The sequence below is a fragment of the Teleopsis dalmanni genome, chromosome X (assembly GCF_002237135.1).
Source record: "Teleopsis dalmanni isolate 2A chromosome X, ASM223713v2, whole genome shotgun sequence".
In the NCBI taxonomy this organism is placed as follows: domain Eukaryota; kingdom Metazoa; phylum Arthropoda; class Insecta; order Diptera; family Diopsidae; genus Teleopsis; species Teleopsis dalmanni.
The window spans coordinates 43,757,593-43,779,493 of record NC_051848.1 but is presented as its reverse complement, the minus strand read 5'-3'; the positions used below and the strand labels follow the sequence as shown (position 1 = coordinate 43,779,493).

Below are 21,901 nucleotides of genomic sequence, written 5' to 3'. Positions count from 1 at the left end.
GAGTGCTCACAGCTTTTCGGCTAATTTAGAGTAGAAATCTTGCGATACGTTATCGTATTTTTTTTTTTTTGATTATAATCGGCCCTTTTAATTTTCTGGTTGAGAATAAACACAAAGGCCCAATATGGGTGCAGGTGGCAATTAAACAAAGTAATTGAAATATTAAAAGTTGAACAATATATCAAACTACAAAATATTTACGTTTCTTGGTGACGACAATGACTGTGACTATACTTACTCCAACAGAACTGCGCCGGAACATAATGTTTATATAAAAAAATATGTCCCAATAATTAATTTCAAATATTTTCAGCTGCGTGCGTATTAGATACTGAATGTAGCAGTACCGAAGTATGCCAAGGAGGACAATGCATTAATCCTTGTCTGCTACAACAAGCCTGCGGTATGAACGCAAGGTGTGATATACAATCCCATTTAAAACAGTGCAGTTGTCCCGCTGGATTTACTGGAAATGCTGATGTGGAATGTGTTCGTATACCAGTTGCTTGTTCCAGTGACGTGCACTGTGATACCGGGTATACTTGCCGGGATTCCATGTGTCTACCAGCATGCATACATGATCAAGATTGTGCGTTAAATGAGAAATGCCTGCATGGTAATTGCATGTGTAAGTTCTTAGTTTATGTAACGGAAATGTTGAAAAGAAATTTCAGAAACTATATAACATACATACATATATGAATATATAAATGTGTTTAAAATGCTATGAAATGTCGACTATATATATTTTTTTATACATTTAACTTTTTATAGTGACATGCCGTGTAGACAACGATTGCTTTTTGGGCCATATTTGCTTGCACAATAAATGTGTTTTCGGTTGCCATACCGATGATGACTGTAGTGCTTCAGAATCATGTCGTAACGATAAATGTATAAACCCATGTGTAGAGAATCCCTGTGGTCCAAATGCAGTGTGCTCAGTTTCAAATCACAGAGCTGTTTGTAATTGCCAGGATGGTATGGTGCCCAATCCCACACCTCAAGTGGGATGCGTACGTACACCAGCATTGGAATGTTATCAGAATCGTGACTGCCCGAACGGTTTGGCTTGTTATGAATCATCTTGTCGACCTTTATGTGCCGATGATAATGGTTGTCTATCTAATGAACGCTGTCAAAATGGTGTTTGCAAGCCTCTTTGTCGTCGGGATGACGATTGCCGTAACAATGAAGTTTGTTTGGAACTAACCTGTGTATCAGGCTGTCGTTCAGATCAGGGATGTCCTGGAAACTTGGCTTGTGTTGGTCAGCAATGTGTAGATATTTGTAATGATCCTACTGCATGCGGTACAAACGCATTTTGTACTACGGTGAATCATCACAAAGAATGTACTTGTCGAGAAGGTCTTGTTGGAAATCCGGAAGTTGCTTGTAAGCCACCATTTAGTGCTTGTGTACATAACGAAGATTGTAAAACTAATCAACTTTGTTATGGCGGCAGTTGTCAAGGCAAATGTCGCAATGATCAAAACTGTCTCGCGGATGAACGCTGTTTGCGCGGCACGTGTCGCACTGTGTGTAATACTGATTCGGCTTGTGCTGATGGTCAAATTTGTGAAAATCGTGTATGTCAAGTAGGCTGTCGCAGTGACTTAACTTGTCCCAATGAACAGGCCTGCATGAATAAGAAATGCAAGAATCCATGTGAAACGGCCGGCCAGTGTGGTCAATGCGCTAATTGTATTGTTGTTAATCATGGTGTGCAATGCAGTTGCCCAAATGGATTTATGGGTGATGGTCTTACAGGATGTCAATTACCACCACAACGTTGTAATCCATCTTGCCAGTGCGACGAAACGAAAACATATTGTGCAGATGCATGCACTCGTTCCGAAGATTGTGCATGCGGTCAACTCTGCTCTCGCGGCAAATGCCGTGCACAATGTGGTCCTAGTAAATCATGTCCATTAGGACAATTATGTGAACGTGGTTCCTGTATAGCTGGTTGTAAGTCAAACTCTGATTGCGCAACTGATAATGTTTGTTTAAAAGGTCAATGCACGGATCCTTGCAACGACAAGAAATCATGCGGAAGAAATGCACTATGCACTGTTTCCGATCACCGTATGCTATGCTACTGTCCTGATGGTTATGAAGGTGAGCCAAGCAAAGAATGCATACAATTTGAATGTCATCAAGATGAGGAATGTGAATCAAACAAACGTTGTGATAACGGCAAATGTCGTAACCCTTGTCTAGAGTATGGATCTTGTGGCGTTAATGCACAATGTCGTGTAGTAAATCGCAAACCACAGTGCTCATGTCCGCCAGATTTCCTAGGCAATCCAGCCGTCGAATGTCAACCCGCAGATGGTGGTTGTGCAAACAGTCCATGTGGTGCTAACTCCAAATGTACAGAAGTACCTGGAGGATATGAATGCTCATGTATGGATGGCTGCATGGGTGACGCTCACAAAGGATGTGTCTGTGAAGGACACCTAGTAAATGCCTGTTACGATCAACCATGTGGAGTCAACGCTGCTTGTCGAGTTTTAGAACAAAATGAAGCACAATGTTACTGCCCAGAAGATTTTCCATACGGTGATGCTTATGTACAATGTAAGTTATACAAAATATAATAAATTAATTATGATCATAATTCTTAATTTGAAATACAAAATAGGTTATCTAAATCCACCACAGCATGATTGTCGCACTTACGGTTGTGAAGTTGGTGAATGTGTTCGTCAAGGTTTTGATTATATCTGTAGGCAAGGTAAGTTCATAGCATTAACTTTCTATGATATCAGTAAAATTATTATTTTCTTAACAAAAACAACCACAAAATTTAGAAAGTTTAGTTTTTTAAGTTGCAGACCTTTTAGTTTAGCTAATTTTATAGTAAACATTATTCCAATAGTTTTTTTTAATAAAAAATAAATATTTAAATAATATTTCGTAAGTAACAAAATTTTAAATATTTGATTTAAAACAAATATTTATTTCTAATTATAACCCAAACTATTCCAAAGGAACAAGTGTTTACTTATAGTTTAACATTATTCGTATTGCATTTGATTCAAGCAATATAATATTATTAAAATAATTAAATTTTTTTAATAGTTAAAGGAATATTGATTAGCATTTTGTTGATTTAACAAGACTAAAGAAATTTACAAAAATTTATTAATAATTAATTTAATTTTATCTAAAATATAATGTGTAGTGTGGTGTGTATTATTCAATACACATATCGTTGTTAGAACTTTGAAAATTTTACTTAATTTAATATTTGTTTTCTAATAACTAATAAGCAAATTTTTATTGTTTTCTATTTTTTTTGTATCTAAAAAAATTATTTAAATCATTAACAGAAGAAAAATTTTAAAGTTTTAATGCAACAAAACCCACCTCTAAAAAGTAAAACACACACACAATAGATCTAAACTATAGGCGCTCATAGTTTGTTATAAAAATTGTTTTACATTAAATTTAATTAGTTAGCAAGTATAAATTACTTTTTACACAAAAAACAACAATAAATAAGAAAATATTATGCACATCATCACATGAACTAGACATATTCTTACTTAACGTTGAGATGGAAAAAACCCCAAACTCTAATAAATGAGAAAAATCTTCAAGACATTAAACTCGATTCGTCTGTAGACAAAGACATAGCAGCTCTGATTGATTGTATTTCCCCTCTAACGTGATTAGTGATTACTCGGAGCATATTGAAATATTGACTAGCACAGTTAATACTACTCCTGTTAATACTACCCCTGTTAATACTACAGTCAAAACATGAACTACATGTTTGGTGTAGCCTTAAATGCTTTTCGTTTTATTCCTATTTAATGTAAGGCATACGTTTCTAGTGACCTCATAGTCTTCGCGGTAAGTCCACAATGTATTTGTCAGCATAATGGTCCATTCTTCTGAGAGCCTCTTCTGAATATCTCATCTACTACTTGTTCCTTTTAATATTACTATATCCAAAAAATTGATAAAAAGAGAGTTCATGATATTTGATATTCATCCATGAGGCACAACATCTCATCACAAACCATTATTTCACTGTTCAATTGTTACCATAGCTGCTTGACTGTCTACAAAGTTAGTGTCATTCGAAGAGTACTGAAGTCATGACAACAATATTTATAATAGCTAATAGTAACTATGTATATGTAACTGTTTTTTATGAGTTTGTTTTAAAATTAATATTTTAATACTAATAGATGTTTAAGCATAATATGCTTAAAATTTTCTACAATTTTCCAAAAATTGTATATAAACTTATAAATTAAAAAATATTTCCAAAGATCACTGATGATGAATATTTGGCAATATTTGAAACAGCTGTGTATGTTCAGTCAAAAAAAAAAATTCATTTAATAAAATAATAAAATTTTTGTTGTTATATTTCATTACTCTTAAGAGATATGAGCTCTTTCTTTTTTTTACAATTACTTATCAAATGTGTGGTATTCATAATATTTTTTTATTTAAAATAAGTTTAGTTGAATAAGATTCTTAAAGTTGATATTTCGAAAGTTTTGAATTTCATTTCGTAGTATTTCAAAAAATATAATAATTTATTAGCGGGCTAATTGGTCAATTTAAATAGAAATAAAAACACTATAATTTATTATTTATATTTAAAAAGAGTTTATCTTTAGTTTCCCTGAAGATGACTATCGAAGATAGTCGAAATATTGGAAAAAATTTTAATAATATCTGAACTGTTTTTAAATGTAAATAATAAATTATAGTCTTCTTATTTCTAATTAAATTGACCAATTAGTATATACAAATTTTATATTTAAATTTTTATTTAACTAATTTTTTGAGTATTAATTATGATCATTTTTGTAGCGAATACGAGCGTCTACAGGTCTTAATTTAACTATCCTTAAGTAATTAAATTTAAATTAAATACTTTTCGCACAAATTTTATTGAATTAGTTTGTAGTTGTTTATAAATATATAATATTTAATATTTTTTAATTATTAACTTTTTTATTTTGACACTTTTTTTATACATCTACATTAAAAGTAATTGTATGAAAATACAAAAAAAAAAAAAAAAAGACACATTTTAATATTTAAAAGATCGCATATGGAAATTCGTGGAATGTCGCTGTCGCTATCGCGGTTTCCCAATCTGTGCTTATGTTTGATAAATTTATAAAAACATTAATTAAGTCATTTTATCGAATCAATCAATTTCTTTATAACTGCTCACCAACAACCAAACCACACTAAAAACAATTCGAAACTTAAATCCAATTAAAAATGTATAATCCTTCATATCCTCTTAACAAATAACTCAAATAAAAAAATTAGTACATCATCCTTAGAAAATATTCACCGTTAAATTATTTATGCATTACTGAATCGACGCCTATTATTAACAAAACCAAATAAACTTAAAAACTCGAAACTAATTATTTATATCATATATACTCGTATATTTTTTGATTTAATTAATTATTAATAAATATATACTCAAATAATGATTTTCATTATTCCAGTGAAGTGCATTTAGTTACATTTTATGATTTATGCGCCGCTTTGAAAAATAACAACTTTGAGCTAAATAAAGCTTTTATTTTAATAATAAAATTCAGTTAAAATTATTCATAATTTAATTATTCACAAAATTGCTCTTAAACTTGGTCATATAACATCAAATATTGAGCGTTTTGCATTCAGCTATTCAGCAATTCAGCAATTAAAATTATATTCCAATTGTACTTTTAAAATTTTTTCTTTAATATAATAAAAAAAACAAAAAAAATTTAAAAATATATTTGTGGGAAATATAATTTAAACAAAAATTATATTTTTATTATTTATTAAATAAAATTAAATCTCAAAAAAGAATTTTTTTTAAGTTATTACCACTTCAGGTCCTTCAGTCTTAAGTAAATAAGTTTCAATATTGATAAAAATAATTCTTTTAATAAAGAATTTAATAAAGAATTCAGTGCAACAGATTAAGTTATTTAATATGCTATTTTATACCAAAAAAAATTTTATATAAATATATGATAGTTTCAATTATATTTTCTAAAAAATATAAACATATTCGTAAGCACGACTTTAGAACTTCAGTTTAAAGGAATGCTTAAAACAATGAATTTAACTAAATTTTAAATAATATTACTAAATATTTCATTTTATTATCTATAAAGTATATAACACACAGTTTATATATTTTTTTTAATGCTTATAATAAGTTAAATAAAAATAATTTTTTGAAATTATGTTAGCTATTTGTATTAAGTTTAAATGTAATAATAATATTAATAATTAAACATTTATTATTTTTATAAATATTATATATATAATATTATATTATATTATATTTATATTATTTATAAAATAATTTAATGTCAAAACAAAGTTATATATTTTCCTATAGAGTACATTTCATAGTGCAGAAAAAAAATTAATTTTATTAAATAATTATAAACGTATGATATTTGTATGAATAGGTTTTAATACATATATAATTTCTGTAAAATAATTATTTAGTTGAAATGGTAAGATAATAGAGACCCATTAATTATACCATAGTTAAATTCATATGTCCAATGAATATATAGTTCCTTACAAAACTAGAGATATTAATCAGTAGTGTTATAAATAGTCTTTAATAAACAATATATATATAATTAAAAATGCAGAAAGTATTCACAACAACACGTTTTAACTATTTATAACGTAAATTGTCAACGTGATTTTAAGTGTTTTCTCTACAAATTGCGCCAGCTAATAATTAAGTTTAGTTAAATAAATTTCCAAAAAAAAAAAAAAAAAAAAAAAAAAAATAAAATAAAATAAAATGCTACATACTGCACAGATGTAAGAGAAAGATGTACCAAAATTTTTCAAAATTGTCCAAAATCCAAAACCCTCCAAACAACCAATACCTGTTACCCATATTTTCAAAAGTATAAATGTGGCCTTTGATTAATTTGTTTACACGAATTTTAATATAAAAAAAAAATAAACAAAGAACAAAAATAAAACGATATATAATTTAAATATTGCAAATAATATAATATATATATTATTTTTATTATATGTAATGTTAATTAATAAAATTAAAAATACAAAAATACCGCGATAGCGATACGTATCCTGAATTGAATTATTATAGCATAAACAACACATACAAACATTGGTCACAAGAATAAGTAAAAAACGAATTCTATTTAAAATACTATAATTAAAACTATAATTCAAAAATATAATATAAACTAAACACTAATGCTACCTATTCAGAATCCTATTCAATCCTTCCCTTTTTAGTCAGAAAAAAAATCTTCCTTTTGTTTGTGTATTCCTAAAATTATACTCTTATTGTTACTGTTTGAAATGAAACAAAAAGAAAAAAAATAATAATAATAATAACTATAATTTAGAGGTATACAAATTAAGTTAAGATTAAATTTTTATAGTATGAATAATAATATATAAGAAACAAAGTCTCAGATTGGGAACTGTGGACGGAACAATTCTCACACATAGTTCACATATGCCAAAGATTTTACAAAATAACAACAAAAACCAAAGAAATTTTAAAGCAAAGTAAATTAGTTAAGAAATTCGCCTCAGCTCATGACTTTCAAAATCATTTTACAACATTATCATTCTGTATAAAACAAAAAAACAAAAAAAAAACAATATTTAATTAATAATAAAAAAGTATTTCTATAAATAAAAACAACAAATTAATTCCATCTCTAAACCGTACATTTGTACAGCTTTATAAACTAGGTGAAAACATTCGATAACTCTACCCTTTCCTATAAAAATTTTTTCATTTTATTGGTTTAAAACAAAATTTTTCAGTTAAATAGTAAAATTTAAATAAAAAACAAAAAAAAAAAACTGTAACTAAATTAAAACTAATAACACAATATATAATTATTTGGTTAATTTGAATTAGTAATTAAGTTGTGTATATACATAAAATAAAAACAAATATATAAATAAAAGTCTTACTAACATTTGTAAATATGCAATTTTGTTATATATTGTATTCATATTAATTCAAAACTGTAAAAACTCTATTGAACTCTATTTAAAAAACTCTATTTAGTATCTCTATACTTTACCTAATACTCGTATATCTCTATCTTCATGCTTCATCTACTATATAAAGCGCTTTTCAAAATTTGTAAATTATAATAAAATCACCACTGCATTCTACAGTAAATTCTACTGATCTTCTCTATATAATATTATTTAATAAAAATTTAACTAAAGATTACTTCCAATTACGTGTCTCTCGTGAGAGCAGAGCGCATGTGTTGGATGTCGTTTATTGTATTTAATTTATTTAATAAACAAAAAGAGAATAAGAACGTAATAAAATGCTTTAAATTTTAAATAATTCAATACGTAAATAATTGGGCAAAATTTATACTAAAATACAAATGAAAATCTCATTTTTCATATAACTTTCTTAATTCTATTGAAAGCTGTTAACAGTTATAAAAGTATATAACAATATTTTTATATTGATAAATAAAAAACATATATGTGAGAAGTTTCCCCTCCACAGTTCTACAATGAAAGAAACTTTCTTTTAAAACAAAAAAAAAAAAAACCAAAAAATTATAACTCAATGAAAACTAGCAACAAAAATATTAGTAAAGCAATTACTCCCAATAACATCTACTAAATAGCCTTCCTTAAAGTTATTTTTCATTATAATTATTATTTATATATTTAAAATTTTTTTTTTCATTATTTCTGTGCACCTTTTTGAACAGTACAATTTTTCCTTTAAAATATGTAACATCCATTTCACACGTTACCCAATCAAGTTCACCACACCCCAATTACCACACCCAATGTAAAAATAATCATAACTACAATAATAATAATAATAATAATAATAATAATAATAATGAAAATAATAACAGAACTACAAAAAATCTTTGCACTAAAACCCACCAAAAGTCGAAAGTTCAAATGTATCGCGTCTATTTAACTAAACCACACTTAACTACACACGTCTATCCACGACCACAATCGTTTATCACAAATATAAATAGGTTAAGTTTAAGTTATTTAATTATTATACGCACACAAAACTACCTTACACCTTTAACCTCCACTTACCACAACCTTACACCCTCACACGCACAAATTTCCTAAATCTTAATCCCAAATTAAAAACCGTTTTTTTTTTCTATTGGAAGAGAAAACTATGTTCTTTTTTATAATTGAGCACATATAACTAAATAATAAGTTTATTGCTCCTTTTTCTCTTCTTTTTTTCTCTCTTTCTCTCTCTCACTTTCTCACTTTATATTTTAAATAATTTATCTTTTTACCCAAATTCATTTAAATAAATTATCCATATTCCCTTATAAAAATTTTATATATAAAAATAAAACTCTGTTATGCACCCCTAAAAACGAAAACACAAACTACCTTTTTCTCTCTTCGACGCTTCATCATTATAGACACCGAACAATGCAACTCCGATACGGATTGTCCAAGTGAAAAATCCTGCCTGCATGGACATTGTACTGACCCTTGTACAATGCGTGGTGCTTGCGGTGCGAATGCACTTTGCAAAACCGTACTACATCGTCCACGTTGTTCATGCCCAAGCTGTTATATAGGACGTCCTGAAGTTGAATGCAAACCAGATCCGAAATGCACTGACCTAACAACACCGCAACCACGCGATCCTCAAGAACAAATAACATGTACAAGTAGTGAGGATTGTCCAGATGTTTTACAATGTACTACGTATGGTCAATGCACAGATCCTTGCCAAAATCCACTTTTCATTTGTGGTGGTAATAAAAAATGTGAAACACGTCGCCACCAACCAGTGTGCGTTTGTAAATCCGGTTTTATAGTGAATGAATATGGTGAATTAACGTGTGCACCCGAAAAACGAGAATGTTATCGCGATGATGATTGTGCCTCAAATATGGCATGCACAGAAGGTAAATGCCGTAATCCATGTATTGTGCCTATAGGTCAAAATCCTATATGTGCCGAAAATAAATCGTGCGAAGTGCAGGATCATAAACCATTATGTATATGCATGAAAGATTGTCAGCCATCAATATCAATTTGCTTGCGCGATGCTGGCTGTCCAGCTGGACTGGCATGTCGCAATTATCAATGCGTCAATCCATGCGATTTTGCAAAGTGTGCGCCCAATTCACCATGCATTGTAGAGGACCATAAGCCGATTTGTAAATTCTGCCCGCCTGGATTTATAGCCGATGCAAGAAATGGATGTCAAAAAGGTAATTCATAGACGTTCTGTCATATCACTTAGCAACACTAAGCAAACAAGATCTCCTTTACTGTTTCTCACTCTTTCCGCTGCTCTCTGCTCACAAGCTCTTACATGTAATATTTTAATGACCTTCACAGCGCTACGTCTTGAAGCAAAATCTCAAGAACAATTATATTATAATGATCAAAATATGTAAAGCAAATTAAAACCATTGAGTCTGGAATTTTGAAACCAATTTTTTTATACACAATTTCCATTTATTCTATATCTTCAATCGAGAAGGTTCTTGTAAAGAAGCTAGCAATAAATATATGCACATCTTGTGTCCTTATATATATATTTATGTATATATATATAAACATAAATATATATATATATATATGAATATAAATATATATATATATATGAAAATAATTATATATATATATACATATATGTTAACTTAAACCAATTTCACTTTATGAAAGGCTAAATTATGTATAAACAAATATATACTGCAACAAATACACTACTTGCAAATGCCCTCCAAATCCTAATATTACAGATTAACATACCCAACACCGCCGCAGTTGCTTCTTCAAGCACCCATCTTCTAACAATATCCGCGTATAAATTTTTATTTTAACAAAGCGATACCAGTGTTTATTCGCGTTAAGTTTTCACTTTATCTGTTTATAACTAAACTATACAATTAAAAATTAATTTAAAATAATTCTAATTTTAATATAAGAACCGTATTTATACGTCCCGTCTCGTCTCGTCTAACTTTTAAACATTCACACACGCTCATGCTCACAATGTAACAAAAATGTTAATTCAAAATAATATCTTAATTCCTATTAAAGTAAAATCCCTTTTAAAAATATATTTCAAATTTGTAAACTTAAAATTAATATAAAATTATTAATCATAATTAATTACGAAAATTTATTGGTAATTGTTTGTAATAATTGTAAAAATTATTTTATTCTATTTTTTAATTCATTTACTAATTGTAAAAAATTGTAGCTAACTAATTGTAAAAATTAAATAATTTAATTATTAACTTTTAATTAATTTTAAAAAAGCAAAAAAATGTTGATACTAATTATATAATTTTTAGTTGTCTTTTAATAACTCCGTAATCCTTAAAAAATTAAAAATATATAAACCAACCAAAATTAACCAATATACTTAGTTTTTAAGTCCAGACAAAGCTTTTCAGCTGCTGTCTGCCTGTAATTTTGCGTTATCCTCCTATGTATAGTCAAAGTCCAAACTATTTATTCACACTGACTTCTCTTCTATTTTAAATTTTCATCTGTTTTATTTTACCTTTTAAATTTGAATTGTAAATACAATTATATTTATATATCATAATTTATCTAATATTTTTTTATTTTATCAATATGTTGTACATTTTATTCCACCTTTCTTCAATGTGTAAAAAACTGCTACTTCGTAAAACAAAAAACAAAATAATAATAACAATAATAATAATAATATTTAAAAAATAACATAATACTGTATAATAAAATATAACAAAATAAATTAAATACACATCAACCGTTTCATCAGAACCAGTCGTCAACTGTACAAACGATGATGAGTGCCATGATTCGTTCCAGTGTAATATAAGTGGCCAGTGCGTTGATCCATGTAAGACTGAGTGTGCCAAATCTGCAGTTTGCATAGTAAAAGCACATAAAATAGCTACATGCATATGTTTAGATACTTACACAGGAAGTCCCAGCGAAGACTGTAAACCTATAACTGAAATTGACCAAACATATAACTTTACTACAGAACAAACTTTAGAAACAACGACATTAAAGTATACGACTATGTTACTTGCAAATCAGACAGAAATGCGTACACGTTATACTGATATTGAAGCATTACCAGAAACTACAGAATCTTATGACAGTACTACACAAAAGAAATACACCGAAACGTTAAAAACTGAAAGCCCATATGTCACTGTTACTACCATAAAAGGTGAGACCACAGAATCTTTTTCTATGCCGCACTTACGTACTACTACTATAATACCCCTTGAAAGTAAACCAACATCGACTACGAACTTAACAACCACACTTGAAACTGCGAGTACTCCAAAGATTGGTACTACAGTGATACCATTATCAACTTTAGTACCAGTTTCAATGCTTATAGAAAATACTACTGAAACTACTGTTACCCGACTAACCGAAATTACTACGAGCCCATATGAAGTAAAAACAACTGCTTTACCTAGTTCTCTAAGAACTACAACAGAGGAAATAATTGATACAACCCTTAAAAAAGACGTAGGGGAAAAAACAACTTTCACTTCTGTTACAACAACCACGGAAATATCAACACCAATCGAACACAAAACCACAGCTATGCCAAGTGCACGTCGAACAACTACCGAGTCGATAGTTTATACAACAGGTAGCGTGGTTCCTGTAGAGGAAACTACTATGCCTAAGGAATTGGTCGAGAAAACTACAGAAACTGTTGTACCTCGAGTGACCGAAACGTCCACTTCACCGTATGAAGTAAAAACAACAACTTCAATCAGTTCCCCAAAAACAACTACAGAAAAAAGTGGAGAGTCTACAGTTACCAAAGAACTCATTGAGGAGACTACTATCGCCGGTATTCAAACCTCAACACCATTTGAATATAAATCTACAACTATGCCAAGTGCACGTCGAACAACTACTGAGTCGATAGTTTATACAACAGGTAGCGTGGTTCCTACAGAAGGTACTACCCTTGCTAAGGAATTTGTGGAAGAAACTACAGAAACTGTTGTGCCTCGTGTGATCGAAACATCCACTTCACCGTATGAAGTAAACACAACAACTTCAATCATATCCCCACACACAACTACAGAAAAAACTGGAGAGTCTACAGTTACCAAAGAACTCATTGAGGAGACTACTGTCGCCGGTATTCAAACCTCAACACCAATTGAATACAAAACTACAACTATGCCAAGTGCACGTCGAACAACTACTGAGTCGATAGTTTATACAACAGGTAGCGTTGTTCCTGTAGAGGAAACTACTATTCCAAAGGAATTGGTCGAGAAACCTACTGAGACTGTTGTGCCTCGAGTAATCGAAACATCCACTTCACTGTATGAAGTAATAACAACAACTTCAATCAGTTCCCCAAAAACAACTACAGTAAAAACTGGAGAGTCTACAGTTACGAAAGAACTCATTGAGGAGACTACTGCCGCCGGTATTCAAACCTCAACACCAATTGAATATAAAACTACAACTATGCCAAGTGCACGTCGAACAACTACTGAGTCGATAGTTTATACAACAGGTAGCGTGGTTCCTGTGGAGGAAACTACAATTCCTCAGGAAATTGTGGAAAAAACTACAGAAACTGTTGTACCTCGAGTAATCGAAACATCTACTTCACCGTATGAAGTAAAAACAACATCTTCAATCAGTTCCCCAAAAACAACTACAGAAAAAACTGGAGAGTCTACAGTTACGAAAGAACTCATTGAGGAGACTACTGTTGCCGGTATTCAAACTTCAACACCAATTGAATATAAAACTACAACTATGCCAAGTGCACTTCGAACTACTACCGAGTCAAGTGTTCATACAACAGGCAGCGTGATTCCTGTAGAAAAATCTACTATTCCTAAGGAATTAGTCGAGAAAACTACAGAAACTGTTGTACCTCGTGTAACCGAAACATCCACTTCACCGTATGAAGTAAACACAACAACTTCAATCAGTTCCCCAAAAACAACTACAGAAAAAACTGGAGAGTCTACAGTTACGAAAGAAGTCATTGAGGAGACTACTATCGCCGGTATTCAAACCTCAACACCAATTGAATATAAAACTACAACTATGCCAAGTGCACGTCGAACAACTACTGAGTCGATAGTTCATACAACAGGTAGCGTGGTTCCTGTAGAGGAAACTACAATTCCTCAGGAAATTGTGGAAAAAACTACAGAAACTGTTGTACCTCGAGTAATCGAAACATCTACTTCACCGTATGAAGTAAAAACAACACCTTCAATCAGTTCCCCAAAAACAACTACAGAAAAAACTGGAGAGTCTACAGTTACGAAAGAAGTCATTGAGGAGACTACTATCGCCGGTATTCAAACCTCAACACCAATTGAATATAAAACTACAACTATGCCAAGTGCACGTCGAACAACTACTGAGTCGATAGTTCATACAACAGGTAGCGTGGTTCCTGTGGAGGAAACTACTATTCCTAAGGAATTAGTCGAGAAAACTACAGAAACTGTTGTACCTCGTGTAACCGAAACATCCACTTCACCGTATGAAGTAAACACAACAACTTCAATCAGTTCCCCAAAAACAACTACAGAAAAAACTGGAGAGTCTACAGTTACGAAAGAAGTCATTGAGGAGACTACTATCGCCGGTATTCAAACCTCAACACCAATTGAATATAAAACTACAACTATGCCAAGTGCACGTCGAACAACTACTGAGTCGATAGTTCATACAACAGGTAGCGTGGTTCCTGTAGAGGAAACTACAATTCCTCAGGAAATTGTGGAAAAAACTACAGAAACTGTTGTACCTCGAGTAATCGAAACATCTACTTCACCGTATGAAGTAAAAACAACACCTTCAATCAGTTCCCCAAAAACAACTACAGAAAAAACTGGAGAGTCTACAGTTACGAAAGAACTCATTGAGGAGACTACTGTCGCCGGTATTCAAACCTCAACACCAATTGAATACAAAACTACAACTATGCCAAGTGCACGTCGAACAACTACTGAGTCGATAGTTTATACAACAGGTAGCGTTGTTCCTGTAGAGGAAACTACTATTCCAAAGGAATTGGTCGAGAAACCTACTGAGACTGTTGTGCCTCGAGTAATCGAAACATCCACTTCACTGTATGAAGTAATAACAACAACTTCAATCAGTTCCCCAAAAACAACTACAGTAAAAACTGGAGAGTCTACAGTTACGAAAGAACTCATTGAGGAGACTACTGCCGCCGGTATTCAAACCTCAACACCAATTGAATATAAAACTACAACTATGCCAAGTGCACGTCGAACAACTACTGAGTCGATAGTTCATACAACAGGTAGCGTGGTTCCTGTAGAGGAAACTACAATTCCTCAGGAAATTGTGGAAAAAACTACAGAAACTGTTGTACCTCGAGTAATCGAAACATCTACTTCACCGTATGAAGTAAAAACAACAACTTCAATCAGTTCCTCAAAAACAACTACAGAAAAAACTGGAGAGTCTACAGTCACTAAAGAAGGCATTGAGGAGACTACTATCCGTGGTATTCAAACCTCAACGCCAATTGAATATAAAACTACAACTATGCCAAGTGCACGTCGAACAACTACTGAGTCGATAGTTTATACAACAGGTAGCGTGGTTCCTGTAGAGGAAACTACTATGCCTAAGGAATTGGTCGAGAAAACTACAGAAACTGTTGTACCTCGAGTAACCGAAACATCCACTTCACCGTATGAAGTAAAAACAACAACTTCAATCAGTTCCCCAAAAACAACTACAGAAAAAACTGGAGAGTCTACAGTCACTAAAGAACTCATTGAGGAGACTACTATCGCCGGTATTCAAACCTCAACACCAATTGAATATAAAACTACAACTATGCCAAGTGCACGTCGAACAACTACTGAGTCGATAGTTTATACAACAGGTAGCGTGATTCCTGTAGAGGAAACTACTATTCCTAAGGAATTGGTCGAGAAAACTACAGAAACTGTTGTACCTCGTGTAACCGAAACATCCACTTCACCGTATGAAGTAAAAACAACAACTTCAATCAGTTCCCCAAAAACAACTACAGAAAAAACTGGAGAGTCTACAGTTACGAAAGAAGTCATTGAGGAGACTACTATCGCCGGTATTCAAACCTCAACACCAATTGAATATAAAACTACAACTATGCCAAGTGCACGTCGAACAACTACTGAGTCGATAGTTCATACAACAGGTAGCGTGGTTCCTGTGGAGGAAACTACAATTCCTCAGGAAATTGTGGAAAAAACTACTGAAACTGTTGTGGCTCGAGTAACCGAAACATCCACGTCACCGTATGAAATAAAAACAACAACTTCAATCAGTTCCCCAAAAACAACTACAGAAAAAACTGGAGAGTCTACAGTTACCAAAGAACTTATTGAGGAGACTACTATCGCCGGTATTCAAACCTCAACACCAATTGAATATAAAACTACAACTATGCCAAGTGCACGTCGAACAACTACTGAGTCGATAGTTTATACAACAGGTACCGTGGTTCCTGTAGAGGAAACTACAATTCCTCAGGAAATTGTGGAAAAAACTACAGAAACTGTTGTACCTCGAGTAATCGAAACATCCACTTCGCCGTATGAAGTAAACACAACAATTTTAATCAGTTCCCCAAAAACAACTACAGAAAAAACTGGAGAGTCTGCAGTTACGAAAGAACTCATTGAGGAGACTACTATCGCCGGTATTCAAACCTCAACACCAACTGAATATAAAACTACAACTATGCCAAGTGCACGTCGAACAACTACCGAGTCAGTAGTTTATACAACTAGTAGTGAAGTTCCTACAGAAAAAACTACTATTCTTAAGGAATTGGTGGATAAAGTTACTGAAACAATTATACCTCGAGTAGTCGAAACATCCACATCTCCATACGAAGCAAAAACAACAACTTTATTTAGTTCTTCCAAATCAACTATTATGAAAATAGAAGACACTACTGTTACAACTGAATTCATGAATGAAACTACTGTCACAGGTATGCCATTGATCGCAGTAACTTCAACACCAGTCGAACATAGGACTACAACTATGCCAAGTGTACGTCAAACATCTACAGAATCAGTAATATATACTATCGGTGGTGAAGTGAAAAAAACTACAGAAACCGTTGCACCTCGAACAACGGAAACATCTACTTCTCCATATGAAATAAGAACAACAATTTCTACCATTTCTCCAAAAACTTCTACAGAAAGAATAGAAGAATCTACTATTAAGAAAGAAGTCATTGAGGAGACTACTGTCGCCGGTATTCGAACCTCAACACCGATCGAATATAAAACTACAACTATGCCAAGTGCACGTCGAACAACTATCGAGTCAATAGTTTATACAACTGGTAGTGAAGTTTCTACTGAAGGAACTACCCTTGCTAAGGAATTTGTGGAAAAAACTACAGAAACTGTTGTACCTCGAGTAACCGAAACATCCACTTCACCGTATGAAGTAAAAACAACAACTTCAATCAGTTCCCCAAAAACAACTACAGTAAAAACTGGAGAGTCTACAGTTACGAAAGAACTCATTGAGGAGACTACTATCGCCGGTATTCAAACCTCAACACCAATTGAATATAAAACTACAACTATGCCAAGTGCACGTCGAACAACTACTGAGTCAGTAATTTATACAACAGGTAGCGTGGTTCCTGTAGAGGAAACTACTATTCCAAAGGAATTGGTCGAGAAAACTACTGAAACTGTTGTGCCTCGAGTAATAGAAACATCCACTGCTCCATACGAAATAAAAACAACAACTTCAATCAGTTCCCCAAAAACAACTACAGAAAAAACTGGAGAGTCTACAGTCACTAAAGAAGTCATTGAGGAGACTACTATCGCCGGTATTCAAACCTCAATGCCAATTGAATATAAAACTACAACTATGCCAAGTGCACGTCGAACAACTACTGAGTCGATAGTTTATACAACAGGTAACGTGGTTCCTGTAGAGGAAACTACAATTCCTCAGGAAATTGTGGAAAAAACTACTGAAACTGTTGTGCCTCGAGTAATAGAAACATCCACTGCTCCATACGAAATAAAAACAACAACTTCAATCAGTTCCCCAAAAACAACTACAGAAAAAACTGGAGAGTCTACAGTTACCAAAGAAGTTATTGAGGAGACTACTATCGCCGGTATTCAAACCTCAACACCAATTGAATATAAAACTACAACTATGCCAAGTGCACGTCAAACAACCACCGAGTCAGTAATTTATACAACAGGTAGCGTGACTCCTGTAGAAGAAACTACTATTCCTAAGGAATTGGTCGAGAAAACTACAGAAACTGTTGTGCCTCGTGTAATCGAAACATCCACTTCACCGTATGAAGTAAAAGCAACAACTTCAATCATATCCCCAAAAACAACTACAGAAAAAACTGGAGAGTCTACAGTTACGAAAGAAGTCATTGAGGAGACTACTGTCACCGGTATTCAAACCTCAACACCAATTGAATATAAAACTACAACTATGCCAAGTGCACGTCGAACAACTATCGAGTCAATAGTTTATACAACTGGTAGTGAAGTTTCTACTGAAGGAACTACCCTTGCTAAGGAATTTGTTGAAAAAACTACAGAAACTGTTGTACCTCGAGTAATCGAAACATCCACTTTACCGTATGAAGTAAAAACAACTTCAATCAGTTTCCCAAAAACAACTACAGAAAAAACTGGAGAGTCTACAGTTACCAAAGAAGTCATTGAGGAGACTACTGTCGCCGGTATTCAAACCTCAACACCAATTGAATATAAAACTACAACTATGCCAAGTGCACGTCGAACAACTACTGAGTCGATAGTTTATTCAACAGGTAGCGTTGTTCCTGTAGAAGAAACTACTATGCCTAAGGAATTGGTCGAGAAAACTACAGAAACTGTTGTACCTCGAGTAACCGAAACATCCACTTCACCGTATGAAGTAAAAACAACAACTTCAATCAGTTCCCCAAAAACAACTACAGAAAAAACTGGAGAGTCTACAGTTACGAAAGAAGTCATTGAGGAGACTACTGTCGCCGGTATTCGAACCTCAACACCGATCGAATATAAAACTACAACTATGCCAAGTGCACGTCGAACAACTATCGAGTCAATAGTTTATACAACTGGTAGTGAAGTTTCTACTGAAGGAACTACCCTTGCTAAGGAATTTGTGGAAAAAACTACAGAAACTGTTGTACCTCGAGTAACCGAAACATCCACTTCACCGTATGAAGTAAAAACAACAACTTCAATCAGTTCCCCAAAAACAACTACAGAAAAAACTGGAGAGTCTACAGTTACCAAAGAACTCATTGAGGAGACTACTGTCGCCGGTATTCAAACCTCAACACCAATTGAATATAAAACTACAACTATGCCAGGTACACGTCGAACAACTACTGAGTCAGTAATTTATACAACAGGTAGCGTGGTTCCTGTAGAGGAAACTACTATTCCAAAGGAATTGGTCGAGAAAACTACTGAAACTGTTGTGCACCGTGTAATCGAAACATCTACTTCACCGTATGAAGTAAAAACAACAACTTCAATCAGTTCCCCAAAAACAACTACAGAAGAAACTGGAGAGTCTACAGTCACTAAAGAACTCATTGAGGAGACTACTATCGCCGGTATTCAAACCTTAACACCAATTGAATATAAAACTACAACTATGCCAAGTGCACGTCGAACAACTACTGAGTCGATAGTTTATACAACAGGTAGCGTGACTCCTGTAGAGGAAACTACTATGCCTAAGGAATTAGTCGAGAAAACTACAGAAACTGTTGTACCTCGTGTAACCGAAACATCCACTTCACCGTATGAAGTAAAAACAACAACTTCAATCAGTTCCTCAAAAACAACTACAGAAAAAACTGGAGAGTCTACAGTCACTAAAGAAGTCATTGAGGAGACTACTATCGCCGGTATTCAAACCTTAACACCAATTGAATATAAAACTACAACTATGCCAAGTGCACGTCGAACAACTACTGAGTCGATAGTTTATACAACAGGTAGCGTGCTTCCTGTAGAGGAAACTACTATGCCTAAGGAATTAGTCGAGAAAACTACAGAAACTGTTGTACCTCGAGTAACCGAAACGTCCACGTCACCGTATGAAATAAAAACAACATCTTCAATCAGTTCGCCAAAAACAACTACAGAAAAAACTGGAGAGTCTACAGTTACGAAAGAACTCATTGAGGAGACTACTATCGCCGGTATTCAAACCTTAACACCAATTGAATATAAAACTACAACTATGCCAAGTGCACGTCGAACAACTACTGAGTCGATAGTTTATACAACAGGTAGCGTGGTTCCTGTAGAGGAAACTACTATGCCTAAGGAATTAGTCGAGAAAACTACAGAAACTGTTGTACCTCGAGTAACCGAAACATCCACTTCACCGTATGAAGTAAACACAACAACTTCAATCAGTTCCCCAAAAACAACTACAGAAAAAACTGGAGAGTCTACAGTCACTAAAGAAATCATTGAGGAGACTACTATCGCCGGTATTCAAGCCTCAACACCAATTGAATATAAAAATACAACTATGCCAAGTGCACGTCCAACAACTACCGAGTCGATAGTTTATACAACAGGTAGCGTGGTTCCTGTAGAGAAAACTACAATTCCTCAGGAAATTGTGGAAAAAACTACAGAAACTGTTGTGCCTCGAGTAATAGAAACATCCACTGCTCCATACGAAATAAAAACAACAACTTCAATCAGTTCCCCAAAAACAACTACAGAAAAAACTGGAGAGTCTACAGTCACTAAAGAAGGCATTGAGGAGACTACTATCCGTGGTATTCAAACCTCAACGCCAATTGAATATAAAACTACAACTATGCCAAGTGCACGTCGAACAACTACCGAGTCGATAGTTTATACAACAGGTAGCGTGACTCCTGTAGAAGAAACTACAATTCCTCAGGAAATTGTGGAAAAAACTACAGAAACTGTTGTGCCTCGAGTAATAGAAACATCCACTGCTCCATACGAAATAAAAACAACAACTTCAATCAGTTCCCCAAAAACAACTACAGAAAAAACTGGAGAGTCTACAGTGACTAAAGAAGGCATTGAGGAGACTACTATCCGTGGTATTCAAACCTCAACGCCAATTGAATATAAAACTACAACTATGCCAAGTGCACGTCGAACAACTACTGAGTCGATAGTTTATACAACAGGTAGCGTGGTTCCTGTAGAGGAAACTACTATGCCTAAGGAATTGGTCGAGAAAACTACTGAAACTGTTGTACCTCGAGTAACCGAAACATCCACTTCACCGTATGAAGTAAAAACAACAACTTCAATCAGTTCCCCAAAAACAACTACAGAAAAAACTGGAGAGTCTACAGTCACTAAAGAAGTCATTGAGGAGACTACTATCGCCGGTATTCCAACCTCAACACCAATTGAATATAAAACTACAACTATGCCAAGTGCACGTCGAACAACTACTGAGTCGATAGTTTATACAACAGGTAGCGTGATTCCTGTAGAGGAAACTACTATTCCTAAGGAATTGGTCGAGAAAACTACAGAAACTGTTGTACCTCGTGTAACCGAAACATCCACTTCACCGTATGAAGTAAAAACAACAACTTCAATCAGTTCCCCAAAAACAACTACAGAAAAAACTGGAGAGTCTACAGTTACGAAAGAAGTCATTGAGGAGACTACTATCGCTGGTATTCAAACCTCAACGCCAATTGAATATAAAACTACAACTATGCCAAGTGAACATCGAACAACTACCGAGTCAGTAGTTTATACAACTGGTAGTGAAGTTCCTACTGAAGGAACTACCCTTGCTAAGGAATTTGTGGAAAAAA

At 33.2% G+C, this 21,901-nt stretch overlaps 1 protein-coding gene across 1 annotated transcript in view; it reads left to right on the top strand.

The window, feature by feature from the left end:
• LOC119662554 overlaps nucleotides 1-21,901 on the top strand; it is a 120,269-nt gene that overhangs the window by 38,595 nt on the left and 59,773 nt on the right. The window contains exons 9-12 of the mRNA XM_038072194.1: nucleotides 314-628; nucleotides 775-2,583; nucleotides 2,648-2,740; nucleotides 9,456-10,259. Of these exons, the coding sequence (XP_037928122.1) occupies nucleotides 314-628; nucleotides 775-2,583; nucleotides 2,648-2,740; nucleotides 9,456-10,259 (3,021 nt within the window). The remainder of the gene's footprint in view (nucleotides 1-313; nucleotides 629-774; nucleotides 2,584-2,647; nucleotides 2,741-9,455; nucleotides 10,260-21,901) is intronic.